The 17,562-nt window shown below is 34.9% G+C and overlaps 1 protein-coding gene across 13 annotated transcripts in view; it reads left to right on the forward strand.

Annotated features, from left to right (window-relative positions):
• ATG4C (autophagy related 4C cysteine peptidase) overlaps positions 1-17,562 on the forward strand; it is a 118,363-nt gene that overhangs the window by 21,833 nt on the left and 78,968 nt on the right. For all 13 annotated transcript variants that reach the window (XM_050755054.1, XM_050754304.1, XM_050754860.1 and 10 more), the window contains 3 exons: positions 10,338-10,571; positions 12,766-13,096; positions 15,538-15,608. In XM_050755054.1, coding sequence (XP_050611011.1) covers positions 10,338-10,571; positions 12,766-13,096; positions 15,538-15,608 — 636 coding nt within the window. The remainder of the gene's footprint in view (positions 1-10,337; positions 10,572-12,765; positions 13,097-15,537; positions 15,609-17,562) is intronic.

Below are 17,562 nucleotides of genomic sequence, written 5' to 3' on the forward strand. Positions count from 1 at the left end.
ATGCATTAACTCATTGAGTCCTTACAACAATCTTGAAGGATAAGTAGGAATTTGATAGATAAAGAAGGAATGCATTTCAGGTAAACAGAATGGCATGATGAAAGCAAGAGCAGTGAGATATTAAAGGGCATATTTAGGAGACAGAGAGATGTCCAGTTTAGCTATGGTAGGAGATAATTTTGAAAAGGACCAAATTATAGAGGAAGATCTTGAGTGCTGTGCTAAAGAGTTAGGTCATTTTTTTTTTTTTTTTGGGCTGAGGACCAACATAGCAATATGTATGGTTGAGAGTATGGGTTTGTATCTATATGTCTGATACATATAAGCATTTTAAGTGATATTATTTATGAATTCAAAAATTAAAGTTATTAGAATTATTCTTAGGATGCATTATGTATATATATTTTGGAAGAAATACTTTGAAAAATCAAGAGATGAAAAGTAAATTATAAAGAAGCTATAAATGAGGGAAATACAAGACTTCTTTTCTGGAGTAGGATTGGGGATATAGGAAAGGAGAAAGGTGTGGGAAGAGGGGATAAGAAAAGAGAGAGAGCCAGAAAGGCGGCCGGAGGCGTTATGTCCATTGAGAGGTTTCCTTGTTATTGTCCCTGATCTTCAGTAAAGTCAGTTAAGCTCATGAAATACTTGATGTAAGAGGAATTTTTCTGGAAAAAGGTTAAATTTGGCATCTGGGATGAAAAAAACAACACATTATCATTGCAAGAGCTAAAAGCACATAGGACCATGACCTTAAGCTGTGAAGAATTAGCAGAAACCTTAGGGCTAGCTTTGGACTTCTACATGTCATATCATTTTTGGTTCAAACAAATGCTGGCTAGGACATTGATCATGCCCAGAAGGAGCACATCAAAATCATAACTGAATATATGCTTGTGAAATCATAGGAATTATATATATTAGTTTCTGTCCCCTGTTCCTGACTCAGAACTAAAACCCTTATAATATCCTGAGTGGTAGGGGTACTAGGAACATCTTCTGTTCTAGTGTTCGGTCTTTGATCCCAGTTCCTAACACAGTTGGTAACTCTTAGAATTTACTGAGTGATAGTGGTGATGGGAGTGTCTCATAGGAGCTCCTAAATCCCTTGGAATTTCCTGGGTGATTAGAATGCATCTTTTGTTCTAATGAGGTGACTCTGTTGGTTTCTGGATGGCATCTTGTCACCAGAAAGACCAAGCCATGATTAGAAGCTTGGAACTTTCAGCTCTATTCTCAATCCTCTGGGGAAGGGAAGAGGAACTGGAGATTGAGTTGATAATTTATCATGCCTATGTGATGAAGCCTCCATACGAATCCCTAAAGTATGGGATATGGAGAGCTTCTGGGTTGGTGAACACATCCACCTCCTGGGAGGTTAACACACTCCAATTTCATGGGAGCAGAAGCTCCTGTGCTTGGGACCCTTCTAGATCTTGCTCTGTGTACCTCTTCATCTGTATTCTTTGTGACATCCCTATAATAAATGGCAAAATATAACCAAGTGTTTCCTTGAGTTCTGTGAGTCATCATAGCGAATTACCAAACCTGAAGAGGGGATAGTAGGAACCACTGATTTATAGCCAAGTTGGACGGAAGTATGGGTAATCTGGAACCTACTTCTGATGATTGGTATCTGAAGTGGAGATTGATCTTATGGGACAGCCCTTAACCTGTGGGGTGTGTGCTAACTTTAGGTAGTTAGTTCATAATTGAAGTATGGGATTCCTGGTTGGTGTCTGCAGAGTTGGAATATCGGTTGGTGTGGGAAAAACCTTCACACATTTGGTGTCAGAGGTGAAGTGTTGAATATAGACTAAAAGGAAGTGTTTTTCCACTTCATGCTTTAAAAAGATAACTGATGGTAATGTAAAAGAATTGAAAGTCAGCAGGCAGGACATGATGACTTTGATATAGGGCAATGGATCTGGAAAAGAGAGGATGGATTTGAGATATTTTAAGGTAGCATCAACAGCATCTGGCAGATGATTGGATTTGGGGTCTTCGAAGACAGAGAGGAAACAAAGATTTAAATATCTCCATCTTGGATGATAGTGTTGGTAAGCAAAAGTGGTATACTAGAGGAAGCCTGAATTTTAGGGGGAAGATAATTTAAATTCAGGTATGTGTTATTTCAGGTAGGCTGTGTGAAAGTGAAGGATAGACATATTGATTTGTTAAGTTCCCCCCCCCCGCCCAGCAAGGTGGCATTTAAGGCCAATAGATAAGATCACATTGATGGAAAGTAGAGGTGGAAAATATCTGTCTTTAAGGATATACTGAAGAAGGATCAGTGAATTAAACTGAGAAAGGAAAGGCAATATATAGCACAAAATTCACAATAGTATACTACTGTAGAAACCAAAGGAAAGACATTTGCAGAAAAAGGCGGTTTCACAAAGTGTATAAATGCTTAAAAGAGGTAGAGCAGGAAATAGCCTGAGTAGACAGTGTAGGGCCTGGCAATGAGAAATTACTGATGACTTTTGAGAGAGCATTTTTACTAGAGTGGTAAGAATACAAAAGTAAAAGCAGTCATATTAATAGCAGCTAGTCTACATTTACTGATGCTGTGATATGTGCTATTTGCTGTGGCTCCATGATATGTGCTAAAACTAAATTGCATTGTTTTATAGAACAAATAGTTATGATACTGGAGTAGAGAAGAATTTATTTTTTATAGTCTGAGACAGTGTCTTGCTCTGTTGCCCAGGCTGGAGTGCAGTGTCACAATCATGGCTCACTGCAGCCTTGACCTCCCTGGGCTCAAATGATCCTCCTACCTCAGCCTCCCAAGTAGCTGGGACCACAGGTGTGTGCCACCACACCCAGTTAATTTTTTATTTTTATTTTTTGTAGAGACAGGGTCTCCCTATGTTGTCCAGGGTTGTCTCAAACTCCTTGGCTCAAGTGGTCCTTCTATCTTGGCCTCCCAAAGAGTTTGGATTACAGGCTTGAGCCACCGTGCCAGCCAAGAAGAACTTGTATAAACTGTAAAACACAGTCTATAGAGGGAAATACTAATCAGTTTGACCAGATAAAATTAAAAATATCCACATGATATTTATACAAATATGTATGAATATACATATATAATAAATATATGTATATTACATTAAATATATGTATATGTTTATATATACATATGTGTATATACACACATATGTATGTATGTATATGTAAAAATACATATATGTATATGTATACACGTGTATATATACATAGACATATAGACATAGTGTATATAACATAGTCTATAATCATAATTATATAATTATACTGTATAATTTTATATAATTATACTGTGTAATCATACTGTATAATTATATAATGTAATTATATAATATAATTATACAGTATAATTATGTATCACTTAGATAATATATAATTATATATTTATAATAATATATTATAAATATATATTTACACATACATTTTATAGTATGTGCAAAGATGTATCAGGAAAGATTACTCTTCAAAACAATAAAGAACCACAAATGAATATGCATTGAATATAAAAACTTGAACAACCCAAGAAAAATGAGCCAAGATCATGAAGAGGTGCTGTCTAATTAGAAACTTGAATGGCCAAATATAAGAAAATGCATATCCTGGTAATAAGGGGAATGCAAATGAAAACGAGATACTATTCTTACTTATCAGATATAATATACAAAAATTTAAAGGTTTGATGATATCAAGTGTTAGCAAGGGTATGAAGAAATGGGAACTGAAACACTGCTGGTGGGACGGTAAATTGGTATAACCGGTTTGTAAGAAATTTGCGAGTACCTAGAAAAATAGAGAATATGTATAACTTACGACCCAGCATTTCTAAGACCCTTAAGTATTTACAGAGAAGTTCTCCATATGTGTGGAAAACACATGTACAAGAAATTTATTGTAGCTTTAATTAAAAGTTGGAAACAAGTATTCACAAGAAGAGGATTAGATGAATAAAGTTATTCATTCATTCCACAAGTATTTATTGAGAGCTTACTATGTGCCAGGCACTGGGGTTACTGCTAAAGGTATGAAACACACAATCTTTACTCTCAAGCAACTTACAGTCCAGCAGATGAGAGACATTAAATAACTAGAAAAATATTCACTTTGGTGAATTTTTAGTTCCTAACACATGTGTAGAGGTTATTGCCCTGCCTTGTCAAGACTTGCTTTGTTGCCTCAACAGAAATATAATATTCTCTTCACCTCATTTAAGATATTTTAATGCTAACATTTTCTTTTTGTCATTACAGACTTATGACTTTTCACATTTACTGTATGTTGGTTGATCTCAACCAATAATCTTTTGATGCTCAAATTGTCGTGACATTGGCCAGTGGAAGGTCCTTTGAGATTTGCTTCTGTATCTTTCAACAAATCCATATTAATCTTATGAAACGACTTGTTTTCTTCCAAACCACATGTTCAGACCCACTTTGTACTTTACAGTATCAGATAGGAAGCTAGCAGTTTCCCATTAGTCCTCATTGTTTTTTTTTTTTTTCTTTAGCAGAAAAAGTGTTAGAGACCGTAATCTGAGTGCAAAGGTGCTTTGTGGGCATGATATTGACCCAGGCCATTTCAGTGGACAAGCTAGAACAGATAAATGTTTTCAGTGTTTTTCTTATAAAGGCATGAATTCAAATTAATATTTGAAATGTATTTCTAACTGGATCATATTCCTACTTAAATTCTTGATTCTTTAATATCTCCTTTTCTATCATAGAGAAATTTTCTAGTAGTTTCTTTTGCTAAGGATTTTAGTGAAATTACTTTAGCTGGTGTCACTCATCTCCCATTTTCTGTGGTGTTTATCTGATGGATAGTTTCATTCATTTGTTTCAGTTCCCTTTCTATTTGAAGGCATTGACATTCTGATATCTCACAAGTCTAAGTACTTAGAAGGTAGCGGCTTTCAGCCACAGTGGTTTTATATCACTGCTACCCTCTGAGTCATCTACAGTGAATTCATTCATGATAATTTAATACAAGATTCTTAAACTTGATTCTGTCTCTGTTATTTAATTTCTAGTAATATTAGAACATGGTTGCAAAAATTAGATTATTTTAACAATGCTGAATCTGTCCTGATTTATCAAACTTTTAAACCTATCTTCCTACCTTTCTGAGCTACAAACATATTTCCTTGTATTATGCAGTTTTTCCTTCTCATTATATCATGCTATGTACTGTTATGTCAAGGTGTATAGTACATAAATCCAAATGGCCCTCCTAGTATTATCTAGACCAAATACCAAAAGTAAAAAAAATTGTTGCAATTTGTCTGTGATCTGTCTATGAAGAAAACAATTAAGAATTTATTTTATTTTTAATAAGCCTCATCTTTCCACAGATCGCATGCCATCACCTGGCTAGGATTTTTTCAGGTCTTCTCTTAGGTGACCAGGACATGATGGGCCTAAGAGCTATTAAGGAAAAATTACTTTAGGGTTATCTCTGGTATACCAGTTGTATCTCAGGGACCAAAATGATTTAACATCTGTCATTGTGGATTTGTCTATTTCTTCCTGAATTTCTATCAGTTTTTGCTTCCTTTACAGTAATTCCTACTTAATGTCACAGATAGGTTCTTGGAAACTGCGACATTAAGTGAAATGATATACAGCAGGTCCTCAACATCCTTTTGTTCAACTTCATTTCATTATAACAATGATGAGAAAAAAATTGATTGTATTGTACGTCATTTTGCTTAAAGCCACAGTTTCTGAGAACCTTTTGACAACATTAAGTGAGGACTATTTTGAAGCTCTGTTATTAGGTACATAAACATTTAGAATTATTGTTTCTTAATGAATTGACTCCTTAGTAGTTTTGAAATGACCTTCTTTATTCCTGGTGAATTCTTTGGTCTGAAGTCTATTTTGTCTGATATTAATATAGCCACTTCACAGACACACAACAGAAAAACAAAATTTCAGGCCAGTATCCCTGATCGACATCAATGCGAAAATCCTCAATAAAATACTGGCAAACCGAATCCAGCAGCACATCAAAAAGCTTATGCACCACGATCAAGTTGGCTTCATCCCTGGGATGCAGCAAGGCTGGTTCAACGTACGCAAATCAATAAACGTGATCCATCACATAAACAGACCCAATGACAAAAACCACATGATTATCTTAATAGATGCAGAAAAGGCCTTTGATAAAATTCAAAACTGCTTCATGGTAAAAACTCTCAATAAACTAGGTATTGATAGAACGTATCTCAAAATAATAAGAACTACTTATGACAAACCCACAGCCAGTATCATACTGAATGGGCGAAAGCTGGAAGCATTCCCTTTGAAAACCGGCACAAGACAAGGATGCCCTCTCTTACCACTCCTATTCAACATAGTATTGGAAGTTCTGGCCAGGGCAATCAGGCAAGAGAAAGAGATAAAGGGTATTCAGATAGGAAGAGAGGAAGTCAAATTTTCTCTGTTTGCAGATGACATGATTGTATATTTAGAAAACTCCATTGTCTCAGCCCAAAATCTCCTTATCCTGATAAGCAACTTCAACAAAGTCTCAGGATACAAAATCAATGTGCAAAAATCACAGGCATTCCTATACACCAATAATAGACAAACAGAGAGCCAAATCATGAGTGAACTCCCATTCACAATTGCTACTAAGAGAATAAAATACCTAGGAATCCAACTTACAAGGGAAGTGAAGGACCTCTTCAAGGAGAACTACAAACAACTGCTCAAGGAAATAAGAGAGGACACAAACAAATGGAAAAACATTCCATGCTCATGGATAGGAAGAATCAATATCATGAAAATGGCCATACTGCCCAAAGTAATTTATAGATTCAATGCCATCCCCATCAAGCTACCATTGACTTTCTTCACAGAATTGGAAAAAACTACCTTAAAGTTCATATGGAACCAAAAAAGAGGTTGCATAGCCAAGACAATCCTAAGCAAAAAGAACAAAGCTGGAGGCATCTCACTACCTGACTTCAAACTATACAACAAGACTACAGTAACCAAAACAGATACATAGACCAGTGGAACAGAACAGAGGCCTCAGGAATAATGCCACACATCTACAACCATCTGATCTTTGACAAACCTGACAAAAACAAGAAACGGGGAAAGGATTCCCTATTTAATAAATAGTATTGGGAAAACTGGCTAGCCATATGCAGAAAACTGAAACTGGACCCCTTCCTTACACCTTATGCAAAAAGTAACTCAAGATGGATTAAAGACTTAAACATAAGACCTAAAACCATAAAAACCCTAGAAGAAAACCTAGGCATTACCATTCAGGACATAGGCATGGGCAAACACTTCATGACTAAAACACCAAAAGCAGTGGCGACAAAAGCCAAAATTGACAGATGGGATCTAATTAAACTAAAGAGCTTCTGCCCAGTAAAAGAAACTATCATCAGAGTGAATAGGCAATCTACAGAATGGGAGAAAATTTTTGCAATCTCTCCATCTGACAAAGGACTAATATCCAGAATCTACAAGGAACTTAAACACATTTACAAGAAAAAAACAATCCCATCAAAAAGTGGGCGAAGGATGTGAACAGACACTTCTCAAAAGAAGACATTTATGTGGCCAACAAATATATGAAAAGAAGCCCATTATCACTGGTCATTAAAGAAATGCAATAAAAACCACAATGAGACACCATCTCATGCCAGTTAGAATGATGATCATTAAAAAGTCAGGAAACAACATATGCTGGAGAGGATGTGGAGAAATAGGAATGCTTTTACACTGTTGGCGGCAGTGTAAATTAGTTCAACCATGTGGAAGACAGTGTGGCAATTCCTCAAAGATCTAGAACCAGAAATACCATTTGACCCAGCAATCCTATTACTGGGTATATACCCAAAGGATTTTAAATCATTCTACTATAAAGACACATGCACATGTATGTTTATTGTGGCACTATTCACAGTAGCAAAGACTTGGAACCAACCCAAATGCCCATCAATGATAGGCTGGATAAAGAAAATGTGGCACATATACACCATGGAATACTATGCAGCCATAAAAAAGGATGAGTTCATGTCCTTTGCAGGGACATGGATGAAGCTGGAAACCATCATTCTCAGCAGACTAACGCAGGAACAGAAAACCAGACACTGCCTGTTCTCACTCATAAGTGGGAGCTGAACAATGAGAATACATGGAGACTGGGAGGGGAACATCACACACCGGGGCCTTGCGGCGGGTGGGGAACTAGGGAAGGGATAGCATTAGGAGAAATACCTAATGTAGGTGATGGGTCGGTGGATGCAGCAAACCACCATGTGTGTGTATACCTATGTAACAAACCTGCACGTTCTGCACATGTATTCCTGAACTTAAAGTATAATAATAATAAAAATATAGCCACTTCAGCTTTCTTTTGCTTAAAGTTACATGGTGTATCTTTTTTCATACTTTACACTTTATTTGTGTCTTTACATTTAAAATATGTTTCTAATAGGAAGTACTAGCTGAGTCATGCTTTTTTATCCAATCTAATAATCTTTGCCTTTTAAATTAAGGTATTTAGGGCCAGGCACGGTGGCTCACGCCTGTAATCCCAACACTTTGGGAGTCCGAGGCAGGTGGATTACTTGAGTCCGGGAGTTTGAGAACAGCGTGGCCAACATGGAGACACCTCATCTCAACTAAAAATACAAGACTTAGCCTGGCATTGTGGTGCATACTTACGTGTAATCACAGCTACTCAGGAGGCTAAGGCATAAGAATCGCTTTAATCGTGGAGGCGGTGATTGCAGTGAGCCAAGACTGTGCCACTGCACTCCAGCCTGGGTGACAGAATGAGCCTGTTTCTCAAAAACTAAAAATAAATAAATAAATAAATAAATAAATAAATAAATAAATAAATAAATGTGTTTAAACCATTTACATTTAATATGATTAGTAATAAAGCTAGGTTTAAATATATCATGCCATTATTTGCTTTCTATTTGTTAAATCTTTTCTTTGTTCTCTTTTCTTCCTGTTCTACCTGCTTTTGGATTGAGTATTTTTATGATTCTCTTTTATCTCTTTTGTTGTGTTATTAGCTATAACTTTTTATTGTTATTTTAGTGGTTTAAAGTTGATAGTATACATCTCGGACTTATCACAGTGTGCCTTCAAGTGATATACCAATTAACATATAGTAAAGAACCTTACAGTACACTTCACCTTCTCCCTCTTGGTCTTCATGATATTGTTGTCATACATTTTACTTATTTATATATTATACACCCCACACATTTTACTTATTTATATGTTACACACCCCATAGTAAATTGCTATTATTTTGTTTTGAATAGTCAAATATCCTTCAAAGAGGGTATCATGTTTGGTGTTCTTCATTCCTTTGTGTGAATCTGTATTTCCATCTGGACCAGTGGTTTAATCATGGCTCAATGCAGCCTCAACCTCCTGGCTCAAGTGATCCTCCCACTTCAGCCTCCCAAGTATCTGCACCGCACCTGGCTAATTTTTTATTTTTTGTAGAAATGAGGATCTCACTATGTTGCCCAGGTGGGAGTGCAGTGGCACAATCTTGGCTCACTGCAGCCTCTGCCTCCTGAGTTCAAACGATTCCCTTGCCTCAGCCTCTTGAGTAGCTGGGACTACAGGTACCTGCCACCATGCCTAGCTAATTTTTGTATTTTTAGTAGAGATGGGGTTTCACCATGTTGTCCAGACTTTTCTTGAACTCCGGACCTCAAGCGATCCACCTGGCTTGGCCTCCCAAAGTGCTGAGATTACAGGCGTGAGCCACTGCAGCCAGCCAGAATCTTCCTGTTTTAGCCTCCCAAAGTGCTAGGGATTATAGGTGTGAGCCACCATGCCTGGCTAAGGTTTCTTTTAATGCAGGTTGGCTGGTGATGTCTTCTTCCAGCTTTTGTATGTCTGAAAAAGTATTTATTTTGCCTTTGTTTTTGAAAGATGTTTTTGCTGCGTATAGGATTCTGAGTTAATGATTTTTTTCTTCCGTACTTTAAAGATGTTGCTGCACTATCTTCTTTTGTTTCCGGTGAGAAATCTAATATCATCCTTGTCTGTGTCCTCTCTTCAAAGAGTTAATTATGTATAGAATATAGGATATTATTATTAATAACGAGTATTATTGATAATACCTTATATTAGTTAACTCTACAGTATGTAAAACATTTCAGCATTCAAACTTGGTTTTCATAGGCAGAATAAGATTTATCTTTTAAAATTAGAAAAAAGGATTAGAAAGATTGTGACATACTTCATATCTTAAGACAGTAATGATAATGTTTGTTACCATTATAGACATTTCTCTGGTTTTCTTTAGACCATATGTTTATTTTTTAGATGAAGATAAAACCTTACCTGCAGAATCGGGATGTACAATAGAGGATCACGTAATTGCAGGAAATGTAGAAGAATTTCGTAAAGATTTCATTTCTAGAATATGGCTGACCTACAGGGAAGAATTCCCTCAAATAGAAGGCTCAGCTTTGACAACAGACTGTGGGTGGGGCTGCACATTGAGAACTGGTCAGATGCTCTTGGCTCAAGGACTCATACTACACTTTCTTGGTAGAGGTAAATCAAATCTCTGTTTTTTTGGTTTTTTGTTTTTTTTTGTTGTCGATATTTTTCCATTTGAGTTCCAGCTTACAAACTGCATGAAATTCCCTGAGGTTAATTTCTTGACTGAGATTTTCTAAGGAGTTGTAACTAATTTGGGGTATTGCATTTTTTTTTTTTGAATTGGGTCAGATATGACATATGTAAACTTTCCTGATTCCCTTTTCAAAAATGCAGGTTAAATATACCTGTTATTCTTGGTCACCATTATGAGTTAAGTTAGTTCAATTTTTAGTACCCTTTGGATTTTATTGTTATTATTTCTTTCCTTTTGGTTGAACTCTGGATTATCTCCAGTTTAGTTAAGTCCTGGGCGGGTCAATAACAGTGACTTTGGGGAGATATGTAATATTTTTGAAATTTTGAGAGACTTTACTCTGGTTTCTTTATTTTCTCCCTACATGTCGATAATGGTTTAAAAGTATTTTTTATCTTTATTAGTGTGATTATACTCAGTTATATTAAATCGATTAGACATACTCTTTTAAATTAAAAAAAAAAATTTTAGCAATAGGGTCTCACTCTGTTGCTCAGGCTAGAGTGCAGTGATGTAATCGTAGCTCATTGCAACTTCGAACTCCTGGGCTCAAGCTATTCTCCTGCCTCAGCTTCCTGAGCAGCTGGGACCACAGGTGTACGCCACCATGCTTAGCTAATGTTTAAACTTTTTTGTAGAGATGTGGTCTCACTATGTTGCCCAGGCTGGCCTTGAACTCCTAGGCTCAAGTGATGCTTCCACCTTGTCTTCCCAAAATGTTGGGATTACAGGTGTGAGCCACTGTGCCTGGCACTAGACATATTCTTAATAAGGTCATCATGCAGTTTTAGACCCTAAAAAATGTCGTTGATACTTAACTTACATATATATTTTTTCCTAATGTGCCACCTTTGTGTTAGTCCATTTTTAATAATGTGTACATTTGCAGGAATATTTTAATTTACAATTTTAGGATATCATTTGATTATTAAATACTGTCAGGTTTTTATAAGTGTTAAGACAGTATCCCTACAATGCATGGCATATATTTAGTAACTTTTTTGTAGAGATTATTGATGAGATTATTTAGAGAGAATGTTTATTGAAGAATGGCGTCGAAAATGTAAGGAAAAATAATTTTTAAAATGGTTTTCTGGGATGATTTATTTATAGTCTTGTGCAGTTATGGGCAAAGATTGGAATATTTTTCAGTCCTCACTAGATCTCTGAATCTATGACTTATTTTGTTAACTTAAAATCATATGCATGTTTGGGGATTGTCTTGTTATTCAAAACAGTGACATAATGGATATATTTGATTTTTCAAGGTCTTTGATCTTTTATGATTTCCTTTATTAACTGTTAGAGAATTGTTATTACTCTGTTAATAATGATTAAGTTATTCTGAAGAAATGTACAAGAAAATATTTTGAAAAAAATTTCATACTTCCACGGTCAGACTTCTATTTTAACATATAATCAAAACATCCACTTTCTGAAGATATCTCTTATGAGTATCATAAATGTTAGTAAATATGTTTATGGTGCCTTTGGGTAGTCAAGACTGGATGTTTGATAAGCAATCCGATAATGAAATATAAAAGTCTTTATTCTATCTCAGCACTGTCAAAGAACAGAAAAAAGAGCACCTGGGGTTGTCCATTTTTACCCAAGGTTGCTATTTTTTCTTTCTTTTGTCTTGTATTTTTGTAATTTTTTTCTTGATTATATGAAATTTTGGAAACTACAGAAAAGTACAGAGAATATCCATTAAGGTATAAACATCATTGATATTTTGGCATATTGTTATCTTGTACCTTTGTTTTTTAAGCAGTTTTATTGAGCTATAACCTATGTACCATAAATTCACTCATTTCAAGTGAACAATTCAGTGGTTCTTAGCGTAGTTATAGAGTTCCACAATCATCACCATAAATCTAATTTTAGAACATTTTTATCATCCCTTGAAGAAACCTTGTACTCATTAGCAGCCACTCCCAATACCTCTCCATAAGCAACCATTAATCTACTTTTTGTTTCCATATATTTGCCTATTTTTGAATTTACTATCTTAGTAACCCAAATGACCTTAAATGCTACATATTTATTTTAGTAGAATTGTTAAAGTATCTATTTAAAAGATCTGAACACTTTGCTTTGGAACTACTATAGCTTGGACCTGGCCTGATGCTTTGAATATTGAAAATTCAGACTCTGAGTCATGGACTTCCCACACTGTCAAAAAATTTACTGCATCATTTGAAGCATCGCTTTCAGGGGAAAGAGAACTCAAAACCTCAAAAATTTCTCTGAAGGAAACAATTGGGAAATATTCAGATGATCATGAAATGCGAAATGAAATTTATCATAGGAAAATCATCTCTTGGTTTGGTGATTCCCCCTTGGCTCTTTTTGGCTTACATCAACTAATAGAATATGGAAAGAAGTCTGGGAAAAAAGCAGGAGATTGGTATGGACCAGCTGTGGTTGCTCACATTTTAAGGTAAAATTGTTTTAAAATCTTTCTTCTTGTGATGGAGGTCCCCAGGATCAAGAGATACTGATTTTTGCAATTTGTATATATAATTGGAACTTTAATAGTCTAACTGTATGAGAATGTTGATAAAGACGCTTTCATTTGCCAATAGAGAAAAAAGAAGACCTATTGCGGCTCAAGTTACATTTAATTTATTTACTGACAAATTTTTATTCTCTTTCTCTTAGGTATAGATATGCCAGGTCTCTTTCTAACCAGGTTTTCATTAGAATACCTTATTGAAATGCTCTAAACACTAACATCTCTTTCAACCTTGGAACATGCATAACATTATAGTTTTTTTTTAATAGTGTAACCTGGGGGCTGTAATGTACTGGTAGTGTAATGAAATGTCAAGAGCTAAAATTGATGTTTTGAGCATTTCTTTGCACACATCAAATTCTTGTGAATTGTAAATGTATGGCACTATTAATATTATAATTATATCATGGTAAAAGTAAAGGATCTGTGACATTCAGGATAGTTAGAAAAAAGTTGAAAGTCAAATTTCACTTTACTTCAGCTTTTTATGTACCGTTTATTTCGATACCAAGTTTTAAAAAAAATTATTTATGTGTGTATCCCATTTTTGTTACAAACTAAATCATTTAATATTTCATAAAAGTATAGCATGTGATTTAAATTTACTCCATTTAAAATCATGTATAAATATGAAATTATTACAAAGCACTTTTGCATATTAACATGCTCCTATATTTTATAGGCCAGATGCTTACAGTTGAAAAGTATTTGCCTAATATTATTAATTTGATTGTTAATAATATATCAATTCCAACTTGGTATGACATTTATAAGAGCATAATCATAAAAGCATAGTTTCTACCCTTCAAGATGTTCTCTACTCCGGGGGACAGCAAACTTTTTCTGTGAAGTGTCAATAGTAAATGTTTTAGGCTTCACAGGTCTTATAAAAGTTTCTGTTGACCATCTTTCCTCTCCCTCCAGTCCTTTAAAACTGTCAAAACAGGCCGGGCTCGGTGGTTCACGCCTGTAATCCCAGCACTTTGGGAGGCCGAGGCGGGCGGATCACGAGATCAGGAGATTGAGACCATCCTGGCTAACACGGTGAAACCCCGTCCTTACTAAATCAAAAAGAGGCACAAAAAATTAGCCGGGCGTGATTGCGGGTGCCTATAGTCCCAGCTACTCGGGAGGCTGAGTTAGGAGAATGGCGTGAACCCGTGAGGCGGAGCTTGCAGTCAGCCAAGGTCGCACCAGGGCGCTCGGGCGGCAGAGCGAAACTGCGTCTCAAAAAAAAAAAAAAACAAAAAAAAACTGTCAAAACCATTCTTACCTTGCAGATGGTACAAAAACAGGACACAGGTTTTATTCAGTTTATTGGCATAGTTTGCCAATCTTTTTTCTATACTAACACGTAAGAACATGAATAATAGAACATTTTAAATTAAATAATTACATATATCGTTAAATAAAATTATATTTCTACAATTTGCATAATCACCGTTTATAGATATTGTGATTGTTTTCACATCATGTACAGTATTGAGAACATTATACTTACTTAGGAATATTGTTTAATTTATATTTTTACTTGTATAATTTCAAGAGCAAAACTCCGTCTCAAAAATAAAAACCAAAAAAAAAAAACTGTCAAAACCATTCTTAGCTTGCAGATGGTATAAAAACAGGCCACAGGTTTTATTCAGTTTATGGGCATAGTTTGCCAGTCTTTCTTCTATGTGCCTATCGGGAACATGAATAATAGGACATTTTAAATTAATTAATTACATATATAGTTAAATAAAATTATATTTCCACAATTTGCATAATCACTGTTTACAGATACTGTGAGTTTTTTCACATCATGTACAGCATTGAGAACATTATACTTAGGAATATTGTTTAATTTACATTTTTACTTATATAATTTCAAGACTTGAAATTAGGAAATTCATTTGTTTAGGTCTTATAGGTTTTTGAATGAAGGAAAAAAGTCATGCTGTTGTTTAAAGAACGAAAAGTTTCTTAAGGGTACCAGAGGACAGACACAGTAATTGACTCCTAGTCAGTAATGTAAGTTAATTTGCAGCAAATCTTGCAGCATATTCATACCACTGGTAAGGTGAGTGGTTGAGAGAAATCCTTCGTTTTGGAGGGAGAGGAGTAGAGCTTTACACCCAATAATTTTTAAAATGTATTTTGTAATTGATGTTTTAATGTTCTTTGAGTAATTTAATGTAATACTCAACTTTGAAAATTTTAATCTGATGTCTGATACGATTCAGATAATAGTTTTTGACAGCAGACACTATGAATTAAATAGGAAAGTCACAAAACTCCTGGCATTTTTTCCTTCTTATATTAAATCTTTAGTTACTAATAGGAAATGTTAGGATTTTGAAAGATAATGCTTGTTATTTTCTCAGAAAAGCAGTTGAAGAAGCAAGACACCCTGATTTACAAGGAATAACTATTTATGTTGCACAAGATTGTACAGGTAAGGAATGTATATAATTCTAATTTTTATCTGTTTTATTTGGTCATACTTTTTATATGTATTTAGCTTATCCCAGTAATACCGTAAATGATTACGAAGGTAGGGACCATGTCTTATACATTTTTGTTTCTAAATGTAGTAAGCACTTAATAAAAATATTTTTTGATTGAATACATACTATGAATTTTTAGTTGCGTTATTAAAATAAATTCTCAAAGAATTTCAGCATTTCAAATAATTACTTTAAAAGAGATAGGCAGGAAAATTTAACATAGGTATATACTTGGGCTGCATGAATGCTGGGTATCATTTCATTGGTGGATGTGTTTCAAGGAAAGAGAATTCTTAGTTTATCTTATGAGGAATTGAATATATTTCTCACTAATACTTCAGTAAATCATCTAATAATGATGCAGCTATTGTCCAGTTTTGCTTTGTTTTATTGTTTTGGGTCTTCTTTTTGATGATCACTCTCTATACAGGTTATTTTTTATCCAAAATGTTTGAGACCACAGGTGTTTCTGATTTTGTATTTTTTTGGACCTTTCAATATTTGCATGTACGTAATGAGATATCTTGGGGATGGGACTGAAGTCTAAACATGAAATTCATTTATGTTTTGTATACTCCTTATACACATAGCCTGAAGGAAATTTCATACACTATTTTTAACAATTTTGTGCATGAGACAAAATTTTGGCCATGTTTTGATTGCATCCCATCACATGCAGTCACATGTAGAATTTTTCACTTGTGAAAAATGCTGTGCTCTTAAAGTTTGTGATTTTGGATTAGGAATGCGCAACCTGTAGTAATTTTGAAACTTTGTTGTGGATAAAATAGACACCTTAATTCTTAATAAAATAAAAATGGCTTAGCCACCTCATGCTGTTAAGTATATTTTTTACAGGAATACTGTTACAATAATAAAATATGTTAATGTTTTAGAAAAGTTAAATATACTTCAATCATGTTTTAATACAAGGGTATCTATAAAATGCTTAAGGTTATCCTGATAACCAACTAGCGTTTGTAGTATGTAATAATAGTTACCAAATATTCATGCGTTTTTGTTTGGCCTTTTGTTAAGGTTAATTTCCTTGTAAAGAAAGACTAATATCCATAATTATGGCCGTATGAAAAGAAAAGGTCTAAATTTTCAGATAAGTATGAGTTTTGCAGGTACTATGTTTGTTTTTCAAGTAGGAAGTCTTGCAAAACATTTGCTGTGTTAAATAGTTCTAATTAAGCCTAAGGATATACCTGAATAAGTAATCATTAAATGAATGTATGAATTTGCCTTTTGTGCTTTTATTGACACAATCAGCCTAGATATTTGCTACGTATAATTAATTAAGCAAACATTACAATGTTCCTTGTTATAGAAATGGCTTGTGTAATTTGAAGTAGTTCTTAAAATTTTTATCATTCATGTTTAAGACTCCTAAAGGGAGAACTTGTATTTGTATAATTTGATAGACTATGAGATTAGGAATTAAGTGAAACCAGATTTTATCAATGATTTATTACCCCTCTGTGTTCATTCGTGTTTATAAAGGTTTTGTTTTCCATTTATTTTCTCTTTTTCTTATTCTGTGTTCTCCTCCTTTGTAATTGCATCTATTTTTATGGCTTTAAATACTTAGGACTATGTGCTGTGTACTAGGACTTTTAAAAGTACATTTTTAGGGCTGAGCATGGTGGCTCATGCCTATAATCCCAGCACTTTGAGAGGCCACGGTGGGGGGGCTCACTTGAGCCCAGCCGTTTGAGACCAACCTGGGCAACATGGTGAAACTCCGTCACTACAAAAAATACGAAACTTAGTCGAGCATGGTGGTGACATGCCTGTAGTCCCAGCTACTCGGGAGGCTGAGGTGGGAGGATCACTTGAGCCCTGAAAACGGAGTTGCAGTAAACTGATACTGTGCCACTGAACTCCAGCCTGGGCAAC

Source organism: Macaca thibetana, chromosome 1, assembly GCF_024542745.1.
Source record: "Macaca thibetana thibetana isolate TM-01 chromosome 1, ASM2454274v1, whole genome shotgun sequence".
In the NCBI taxonomy this organism is placed as follows: domain Eukaryota; kingdom Metazoa; phylum Chordata; class Mammalia; order Primates; family Cercopithecidae; genus Macaca; species Macaca thibetana.